Below are 10,283 nucleotides of genomic sequence, written 5' to 3'. Positions count from 1 at the left end.
AAGAAGAAGAAGAAGCACAACTGAGCTGAAAATCATCGAAATCTAAAGTAAGTAAGCAAAGTGCAACACATGTGACACGACGGCATTTTAATGAAGGACTGTGGTGCTGCTGCAGCTCTGGCCTACAGATCCTGTTACAGACCCAAACAAACTTCACATCAACCTGATATTAGTTGTTTCTTTATGCAAGAATAATATTTACCATAAATAGAATTAGTCAAAATATTTGCATTATGATTTTTATTTATTTTTCTGCCGTATCCTGCATCCCTAGTCTGAGAGAGGAGGAAGTAAAGTACATGCCCAGTTAAGTACTATAGGATCATGAATACATACTATCTATGTTTTTAGATTTGAGTCCCCCCTTCTCAAGGCTCACAATGGTTTGGTCCACTACCAACCTCGCGCACACATTAGCGCTAGGTACGAGTGTATGGAGCAGTTTTTGGTGTCTCTTTGTGTTGCTGGTGGTCGACCTCCAGTAAGTAGCTACTTCGCAAAAGTTACCCTAAAACAAAGGATCAGTCTGACCTTTGTATCTACTTTCTACCACTCAGTAAAATAAAACACATTTACAGTTTTGACTCGACTGCATTTTGTTCCATGCATTTACTCACAGTTGCAGCAGACATAGTTTTACTTCGAGGGAATACAGAATGCACCGACTGAGTGCACCGCAGCACTGTGTGATTCACGGTAAACTGCAGATTATTGGTATTGTTACAAGTTATGTTTTGGAAAATGACAGAGAGAAAAATATAAATCACATTTTAAATCGAATCTTCAGATATATGAAACACGTTGATTTATTATTCACACTTTCTGTGAAACTACTGACGTGTGGGAGAAGAAGGAAATGTGATTCTTTGCTTACTTTGAGGCGTAACAACTTCTGCAGATGCTGAATATGAGAAGGGCTTATTCTGTGTGTGGGGGTCCACTTTATAAGTGACCTCATCTCAAGCATATGGCAACTATTGTATGTAATGGTTTGGATCGCAATTTCCTCTCAGTTTTCCAAAGAGCTCTGGACTCTCCTGCATACTGTAGTAGCAGTGCGACACGAGTAATCCTCCCTGCTCAACAGTTTAAAAGGTGAACACTATATTTTAAAATGACTAATAAATCCCAGAGAAATAAGAAATAAGTCTCTTAGCCAGATGAGAAGAGCATTTGTGATGACTGACCATCAATCATCACACCACAGTACAGCGTGCTCATACATATTCTTACCCTGGAGTACCCAAGAGATACAACGAAGGCAGATAAACACCTTTTTGAATATGTTTCTTGCTCATCTTGCATCTTGTTGATAGCTCGGGATGTCTCCCTGAGGGCACAGCTCAGCATCTATCACTTTCAATTCAGTGTGGTAAATGCAGAGCTGGCACTAGTGGAGAAAAGTCTACTTCAGTATTAACAGGAACACGTTCAGGAACAAGTCCCTCCGCGCTTACATTATTACACTAATGGGTAGATTTTTCTACATAATTGCTGCTGAGACGTATACACGTGTCAGGGACGTGTTTGAAAAGCTCATAGTGCGACTCGTGCTTCCATGTTGGTGCATTAGAAGCACACTGGTGGCTCTGGTCTTAGCAGCCTTGCCATTGGCTCCCAGTTTAACCAGTCACAACACAACCAGAAATGTCTCGTCACACAAAGCAGCACCTGTGAGGTTCTCACACTCTCCACAGTCTCCCTTATAGCCTTCACACTTTAAATACATACTCTTCAGGACACTGGTGTTTTGCAGTAGCTGATGAAAAACACCTCAATCTTGAAAAGTCAACTGGAACGACAGGCCAAACATTTGGTCACTGCTGAGTGTGTTGTAACTTAATAGATCATAGTTAACTGAGAATGGGTTTGCGAGGCGTTGGCTTCCTCCTCCAGTGTTACCTGATGTTGGCAGCAGCCATGTATTTTGAGCTCGGAGAGCAGGAGGAAAAATGCATCATCGAGGAGATTCCTGAAGACACTCTGGTCACTGGTGAGTCCTGGAGAGGGAATATTCCTCCTGAGTGTCATTTACAAGCTCAACAGAGGTAATGAATGTGGAATTAGATTCTTGAAACTGTTCTGTGAATTGACACGTGACTGCTGAAACACACAGTAATGGATTTCCATGAAAGTGTGTCTTTTATTTCAGGGAGTGCAAAATCCATTAATGACCTCCAAACTGCCCATTGAGTGAGATATTCAAGAAAAATGATTTGTTCTGTGCTTCAACAACAGATTTGCTGTGAAAATGTAAAGAGTTTTTAATTCATTGTTCTCACAAGTAATAAATATTTACTACAATCAGTCCTACAATGACAGACGGGGAGAAATTTGAGTTTTGTACCTGAGTTACACTTGATTAACTTATCATATGTCAGGAAATGTACTTTATAAATGATAAAATACAGAATATATAAAAAATGAGATATTGCCTCTTCATGCTCAGTCCAGGCAGAGAAATATATCTGTATTATATCATAATTGTGAGATGAAGCCATACACTGTGTTAAATGTTGGCTGACATTATATTTTGATACATAACTAGACGAGTGATGATAGACTGTTCTACTTTTTCTCATACTTACCTTCACCCACACATTCATTATATCCACATTACCGGTAAAACCTCCACCACAAAACAAAATATGTTTTATTTATGTTCTATGCATTAGTGCTTTGTGTATTGCAAATACAAAATATACCGAATATAGAAAAATAAACAACTTACAGTATTTCTAATCCATCATGCTCGAGAACATCTTTCAAGTAAAATAAAATATATCCTACAGAGACATAAAATATCATCTGGCATTAAAACTTTCTGCCAATTTGTCCCGACGACAGCAGGTGGCGCTACGAGTCCTTTTATTCATCATCTAATGTTTAAAAAGTGTATTTTGGATTTAAAGGTGGTCTGTATGTGCGACTGTGTGATGTGACAGACTGTGTCTCACCTTCAGGGTATTTCTTGTTGGAGCCTTGGGATTTGAAGAAGGCCACCCGCTCCCCTCACCTCGGCGTCACACTGACAGTCAGAGACCCAAATCATGAGGTACTGCACAGAGCCAGCGCCAACAAACGTGTATCATGATCCACTTAAACATGAGCTGGCTGGTTGGTTTGTCAATTTAAACCCTTTAAATGAAACCTTACGTCCATATTGTTGACCAGTAGCCGGTTGAAAATTTGTCCTAACAGTGTCGTTCTTGCTCTCTAGATTCAGATGTCCAAACGCTACGGTAAATTCAGCAAATTCACCTTCACAGCTCACGCGTCCGGTCAGCACTACTTCTGCTTCCAAACCAACTCCACCAAGTTTTCCGTCTTTGCAGGAGAGAGGCTGGTGAGACCTACAGACACAGAGAGGGGGGAAATAATTCAAAATAAAATGCTGCGACATGCACAAGATAACCTCTTAATTTGTCTCTGTCGTGTTGTACAGAAGCTACATTTGGACATTCAGATGGGAGAGCACGTGATCGGCCACGACACCCACAAAACAAAAGACAAGATGGAGACTCTGGAGAACAACCTGAGCCACCTCGTGGATCAGATGAAGTACATCACCATGCAACAGGAGTACCAGAGGGTGAGCGTTTCACTGCACTGTCTCCAAGAAAATTTATACCATGACATGATGGTACATGTGAGTTAAAAGAACTAAATGGCATGTTAGATAGCTCGGTAGTAAGAAAACAGTTCCTACATGAAAGTGTTCACAACAACTTCTGTGGATTATCTGGACGAGCCGGGTCATGATTTCTGGAAGAGACGCTGCTGATGAGTTATACAAATGTATTTTTTTGGCACTCTGAGCACCACAAGCTGCGTGCGATCCAGTTCCTTTGGATTAAAGAGAAGGCATACGTCCCGATGTCTCCATGGATAAACAGCACGTATAGCCTCAATGTTTTATGTTCTTTACTTTATTCAGGAGAAAGAGGACAAGTTCCGGCAGATCAGCGAGGTGACCAACAGCAAAGTGCTGTGGTGGGCCGTGGTGCAGACCACCATCCTGCTGTCGGTCGGCTTCTGGCAGATGAAACGACTTAAAGACTTCTTCATTGCCAAGAAGTTGGTCTGACGATGACCTCTGACCTCTCCACCCGAGGCCTGATGACCTTATAGCATCTCCTGCTTCAACTGCCCCAGTGTGTAAACTGTACGCTGCAGGAAACGTATCTCGAATATACGATATGATATAGTTGTTCGTATACGACATGGTCAGTCCTACAAAAACTACAATAAGTGTGTCCTCTGTTATTGTTCTGTAGCAGTGTTGACGGTGATCTTTGGTATTTGCTCCTTGTCTATTCCTGATAGTCTTAGTTTTGTTTTTAGAGCTATACATGACTTAATATTACCCATTGTTGTTCATTGATCATGATTAAAGGGCTGTTTCTACACACATGGCCTCTGCTGCTGCTGTTTCTGTTTATTTGTTTGTTTAGTTATCTCAATTTTAAGGTGAAACTCTCCACTCTATTCAGCTGTGGTGGTTACGTCCTGAATATGGAAATTCAAAAACTGCTACAGTATTTATTTTCAGTATAGTTTTCTGGAGTTATTTCTCAAATATTTGTTTATTTTCCATCTTCTCCCTCTCTGTTTTCTTCTCCTCAACTTTGTCACCCTTAAAACAATAATACATTGGGATAGAGGTCTTTGTAATTTTAGCTGATGATAGACTGATATGAATATTAGTTTGATTGTAAGAGAAATGTGCACCAGGTTCATCAGGACTGAAAACAGACAGATCATGACACAAAGGGAAAATTAATAAAAGTCATCTGAAGGAGGATTGTTTTGTTGTTATTGCTCTTTTGAAGAAGTAGCCTAATAAAATAAATGAAACAAATCAAATATTTTACAAGTTTTAGGAGAGATTTAAATTCTCAGACAATGACTCTCCTGTCTGTGAATATACATAAACTAGCAAATGTCCATAGCTAGCTAGTAAGATGACAAACTTGTTTAAACTAGTTAGCATAGTGTAAAAAAGAAAAGGACGTTATGTGCTCATAACTTATTTGGAAATTTCGACCTTGACTGATAGTTATAGTAGTTAGTTATATAAAGTGTATTATATATATTGTTAACATATTCATTTTTGTTCTACTTACAGACAAAGAGTGAAGTTAGCCAGCTCCGCCGGTGGCGAGGTGACGTTACACAGGAGACGTTAGAACAAATAACCGTTATTTAGCTTGTTAGCTAGCTAGCTAGGTTAGCTTCAAGTTAGTAGTATGCTGGGTTCACTGCAGCGGGATGACCAAGGTAACACAATAAATCTTCATGTACTTATCTGTAAAAATGGGTCAGTCGAGTTCTAAAATAATCCTGAACTTTAAGGGAAAACGTTTTAAAAACCTTCAGTGACAGCTGTGGAACCATTTGGCTAACTGTGTTAGCGCTCCTAGCTAGCGCAATAATGAGTTAGCGAAGTGAGTTAGCTCGTTTATTTACTTTAACACTGGTCGTATCTTGCAGGTGTTCAAATGTCTTACTGGGTTTGCTGCAACTCCTGCTTCCTTTCCGCCAGTGCTGACAGAAAACTGGGTGTCACGACCTGTGGACATGTTGTCTGTAGCGTCTGTTATCAGAAAGGTACATACAGTTGATTTAACACAACGAACAGTGAAATCAGTCGCTGTTTAAATGTCTTTAAAAAGCTCAGAGCCTCTCTTCACTTCAGTTGTGTGTACCTGCAGCAGGCAGGTGAAAGTGTGGATCGACAGAGACATCTGTTGGGCTTCAAGTGATATTACACAGCTGATGATTCAGTTTTACTCTGAATACATTAATTCTCCCTGTGAGAGAGATAATATGTAATCCAGTCTTGTTTTGTCTCTGTCTCTGGGTGCTTCGTGTGACATCCACATGAAATAACACCACTCAACATTAGATATTGGACCTCTTGAAGTTCTCCTGGAGGCCCGTGTGGTCCCACAGCTGAATCCCTGATGGGTCTAATCTCAATAAAAACCCTCCACAGTTTGATTATACAGTATTTTAATCCACCCTGTCTTACAGACTCACACCCAGAGGTCACAGTTAATTAATTCTGGGGCTCTGGGACCATGAGAACCCTTTTTTTGTTCAGTTCCTGTGTTGGACTGAGAGCCAACATGATTCTTTAGTCTTTATAATATATTTTTTATTTACAGGCAGCCAAGGCAAGTGTTTAATATGCAACGCCAGCTGCCAGGTGTCGCCTCTCTCTGACAAAGTAAGCATCTCTCTCCTCGTTAAACTGCATCCTCGGGTTTGATGAGATCAGAAGTCTTAACTCACATCGTCGTTCAATCACTGCTGTCGTTAAAATCACGTTAAACGTCTTTGTTTGTTTCAGAGCAGCTCGGAGGTGAAGACGCTGTTCTCCGACATCGACACTGTGGCAACCACGCACTTCACAGAAATCGGCAAAGTTTGGTCATTTTCTGTCTTATTACCTTCTTGTATTACTTGTGTTAAAGGTCTATTATGAAGAGTTTTATTAGTGCCGGCTTCACAGAGCAGTTTCTTTTCTTTTCTCAGGTCATAATGTTCCAGGAGAGACATCAGAAGAGGCTGCTGACTCACTACCAGCAGAGGGTGAGAGACATCTGCTGTGTGTTGCTGCAGTGTGTGTTCATAGGTGTGTGTGTGTGTGTCTGAAGGTAATGCAGGTAACGTTCTACAGTTCTGACGTTCAGTTCTGTTCTGTTCCATTAAAGTTTGAAAAACCGCATTGAAAGAATGATCTGATTAGTTCCTCATTCTTTAACAGACCCATAAACGTCTGACAACATGAAATAGTCAAACCTGCAGAATGATTTTATCAATTACAGAATGAGAAACTAGAGGAGATGTTAGTCAGGATGAAGCAAGAAATGCAGCACGTGACAAAGTAAGTTAAAGGTTTTGAATCATTTTATCAATCGCGATTCTAAACTGTTTATTAAAAGTATTATTTCTTCATTGAAGGAAGCTGAACGAGCAGAGCGCCTACATCGCTACGCTGGAAAACTCTCTTCAGCATCAGAAGTACGTGACACGAGCTGATGTTCTAATAATGGGATATAATACGATGAGCACCTTCTCTTATTATCATTTTATTTAATGTTGACAGTTTGCCTCTGCGTCCTGGAAAACATGCTCTCTAACTTTATGTTTACGAGCGTTTAGCTGATGTTTCATTCATTCATCGTTTCACATTGTCAGTCGTCGTGCTTCAGTGATCATGATGCTCATGAAATGAAGTCTGAAATACTAAATCAGCATCAATGGAGGCAATAAAACCTGTGATAATCTGGCAGTAAGTGATGGTGGTGTTGTGCCTCTTTGGTTTTGGCAGCACTTTTAAAAAGTTATCCACAACCGTCTGGCTGTGACGCCTCAGTGCTCGCTAAGTGTCACTCCAACCAGCACTGAACTGATCTGAAGAGCAGTAAAAATGCCAGAATTTCTATTTTTATGTCTTAGTTCTTAGTTATAGTATTTAAGTCCAAGTTGGAGTAGACGTTGACAAGTATCTGACAGTTAATTACAACAAAGATCACAGCCTCCAGTGTCAGAGAGTATTTAGCTCATCTTCTACATTTGAAGCTACAAATGTATAAATGTTCAGTAAAAAACAAACTAAAGGAAGTAAACAACTGTAAGAATAAAAAATTGTCAGTCCAATATTCTCATCAAAGGTCAAGTGTCTGTCTTGAACACACCTTGAAGGGAGTCTTCATTTTATTCTCTTATTCCAGGAGTCAAACTAATAACTGTGAAGTGATTCATCTCGTTTGTTTCTCTTCTCACGCAGTGCCAAAGTTTCCTCAGCGCCTCAGATGAGCCACAGTTCCCACATCGGACACGGACAGAAGTCAGGTAACAACGATCTCACAGTGTAATGTCACTGTCTTATTGTTTATTGTATTCGTCTCTATGACACCTTGCTGTAAGACATCTAAATCTGAACACCTTGAACTGTCATTAACATTCTCATAAATACCACTGTGCAGGCATTATAACAGAGCGCCTACAGTGAAGTGCGTCACTTCATTATATGCTGTTAATATGTTGCTGTCATCAGTCCTGTGATGCGAGCTAGTGAGGATGATGATAATAATGATCATTAGATGGTATAATAATATACTCTATTTAAAGCAGGGTCGACCAGATCAGGTCAAAACTGGAATGAGGTTCAAGTCACGACAAGGAAACGAAGTCTGAGAACAAAAACACAAAACACGTCCTGTTCAGTATTCTTCGTTCCGTTGTCTTAATGTTGTGGAAGTAAAAGCCAAATGCCTTACCAAAAAAACCCCAAAACTTAAATAGGTGTCACCAATATAGAAACAGATGTAAGATACAGTTCTTGTTCTATAACATCTGTCACAAAAAACTCATGTCTGTGTAAGAACATCTGCAGCCAGGCAGGATGCTGATCTCTTGTCCAATCAGGCCGCTGAGTGACCGTGAAGCTGTGTCAGGTCGTGTCTCTGGGGTCGTGTCACTACGTCCACTAATGTCTCGTCATCATTAATGTTAAACGGTCATTGTTAATGTTGTTTCTGTCTCCTGTTTGGCGTCAGTGCTACAGATCCCATACAACTCCCCCGTGACCCTCTCCAGACACTCCTCATCAGCTAGTGTGTGAGTATCGTCCCTCCTTTAACTGATCTAATGGCATATTTAACCTTCTTCCTCACCTCGTCTCAGTCTCTGTTTTCCTTTAGTCCGCACTTCATCACCTCGCACCATAAGAGAGAGAGAGAGAGAGAGAGAATGTAGGACGTGTTTCACAGTGCAAACAAGTTATATCCTGGGTTCAGCCCCGGTGTCTTATGTTAGCTTTAGATGCTCTATAGCTTTGCCCTGCCCTGCGGCTATCCACACACACACACACCTGAATAAGCTGCGGGGTTTAGCGAGGATTCCCTGTTGGGTTCTCGACACTCCGTTGACACAAGAGTGATTGGCTGCGTGAGCTTAATCGTACAAATGTTGTTTTATCCGCTGAGACTGTAGATTCTTCTACTGGAGGGAGGATATTAACCCCCGTTAGCAGGCTAACCTGCCTGCAGGGTCAAATTCAGATGATTGAAAGAGTAAAGTGATGGTTTATGCAAAGTTAATTTAGAGCATATGTGGATGAAGTGATTTAAAAGGAACAACGCGTTTAAATCGTAGCTTTCTTTTTCAAAATATGTCGATTTTTGTTACTGGATAGAAGCAAAATCGGACTTAGCTGCTAAGTCAGTCGCGTTTAAGAGAATCCCAGAGTTTTCTTGATGTTTTGCAGTCGTTCTCAAGGTTTTACACAAATGCAAAATGTAACTTATAACTGAATTTATTGTCCTGGAATGTTTTTTTTCCCCCTTATCAACAATAAATGCATCAGGAAGAAGACTCCCACACGCTATCCACTTCACTTGCAATGAAGTTTTTTGACAACAACGTTTCGTTGTTGTCAAAAAACTTCATTGCAAGTGAAGTGGACAGCGTGCAGGAATCTTTTTTCCTGATTTTGTTGGCCTTCGGTCTCCTCCTACGCACCTGTCGACCTTAAGGTGTGCAAAAGCTGAACACTGTAAACAACAAATGCACAAACAAACTTAATATTACTCCCTTAACAAAGATTTCCCTCCTGCAGCAGTGAGAACATGGAGCTGGACAACAGGAGTCTGTTCAGGAAGGTAAGCTTCATTATTTCACCACCTGGTTTTTCTGCGATACAATTTGTGCGCTGATAATTTAAGACTTCGGCACACGGAGGATGAAAATATTGAGTATTAACAAGCAAATAAAAAGTGATTTGTGATGCTTTTCTCTTGTCTTTCAGCCGAACACTCTCCCCAGACTGTCGTTAATCAGCCCTCCACAGGACGGACGGATGGGTAACGAGCCGCTGCCATGACACATGTTGTTATAAGAATATCTGTTGTCAGGTTTTGTTCATGTGTTTGGATCTGCTTTTGTGATCTCAGTGCATTGAGCATTATACCACTGACGCCCCTCATGGCGGTAAACATGTGCACACGTTACACCACTGAGGATTTAACACGATTAGTTTCACGTTGACACAGATATAATAGCAAGATAATCGTCAGCAACTTACCGTGGGGCATATGGACTCCACGCATCAGCAGCTGTGATGTTTATGATAACACGTAAAGGTCTCCTCCTCTTTGATTTAGTCTCTTAAAGGATTTGACGTCCATTGTTGCAGATAAATCAGACGATAGCATTCAAACACTATCCAGATTGTGTAAATGCATGTGTCAGTGTTTGCTTAAATGTAAATA

At 40.6% G+C, this 10,283-nt stretch overlaps 3 protein-coding genes across 4 annotated transcripts in view; 2 read left to right on the top strand and 1 right to left on the bottom strand.

The window, feature by feature from the left end:
* Positions 1 to 2,980, bottom strand: part of maea (macrophage erythroblast attacher, E3 ubiquitin ligase) — an 83,399-nt gene extending 80,419 nt beyond the window's left edge. Inside the window, exons 1-2 of the mRNA XM_030395809.1 lie at positions 2,958 to 2,980; positions 1,903 to 2,000 (exon numbers count right to left, since the gene is read on the bottom strand). The gene's annotated coding sequence lies outside the window, so the exon portion shown is untranslated. The remainder of the gene's footprint in view (positions 1 to 1,902; positions 2,001 to 2,957) is intronic.
* Positions 1,715 to 4,411, top strand: LOC115568502 (transmembrane emp24 domain-containing protein 11). The gene is made up of 5 exons (XM_030395818.1): positions 1,715 to 1,993; positions 2,964 to 3,055; positions 3,221 to 3,346; positions 3,446 to 3,592; positions 3,938 to 4,411. Exons 1-5 carry the CDS (start codon positions 1,864 to 1,866, stop codon positions 4,085 to 4,087), a joined length of 645 nt encoding a protein of 214 aa, XP_030251678.1. The 5' UTR covers positions 1,715 to 1,863; the 3' UTR covers positions 4,088 to 4,411.
* Positions 4,412 to 4,994: 583 nt separating this feature from the next.
* The window catches only part of rnf212 (ring finger protein 212), a 7,124-nt gene continuing 1,835 nt past the window's right edge, over positions 4,995 to 10,283 (top strand). Inside the window, exons 1-11 of one of the 2 annotated variants that reach the window (XM_030395817.1) lie at positions 4,995 to 5,280; positions 5,494 to 5,610; positions 6,171 to 6,232; positions 6,356 to 6,430; positions 6,541 to 6,597; positions 6,834 to 6,892; positions 6,970 to 7,029; positions 7,799 to 7,863; positions 8,571 to 8,631; positions 9,635 to 9,674; positions 9,821 to 9,875. In XM_030395817.1, coding sequence (XP_030251677.1) covers positions 5,250 to 5,280; positions 5,494 to 5,610; positions 6,171 to 6,232; positions 6,356 to 6,430; positions 6,541 to 6,597; positions 6,834 to 6,892; positions 6,970 to 7,029; positions 7,799 to 7,863; positions 8,571 to 8,631; positions 9,635 to 9,674; positions 9,821 to 9,875 — 682 coding nt within the window. In that variant the 5' untranslated portion in view covers positions 4,995 to 5,249. Of the gene's footprint in view, positions 5,281 to 5,493; positions 5,611 to 6,170; positions 6,233 to 6,355; positions 6,431 to 6,540; positions 6,598 to 6,833; positions 6,893 to 6,969; positions 7,030 to 7,798; positions 7,864 to 8,570; positions 8,632 to 9,631; positions 9,675 to 9,820; positions 9,876 to 10,283 lie in introns of both variants that reach the window. The other variant, XM_030395816.1, reaches the window with a different exon arrangement.

Source organism: Sparus aurata, chromosome 18, assembly GCF_900880675.1.
Source record: "Sparus aurata chromosome 18, fSpaAur1.1, whole genome shotgun sequence".
In the NCBI taxonomy this organism is placed as follows: domain Eukaryota; kingdom Metazoa; phylum Chordata; class Actinopteri; order Spariformes; family Sparidae; genus Sparus; species Sparus aurata.
Note: the sequence above shows the minus strand (reverse complement) of the source record. Positions and strands in the feature narration are given on the sequence as shown.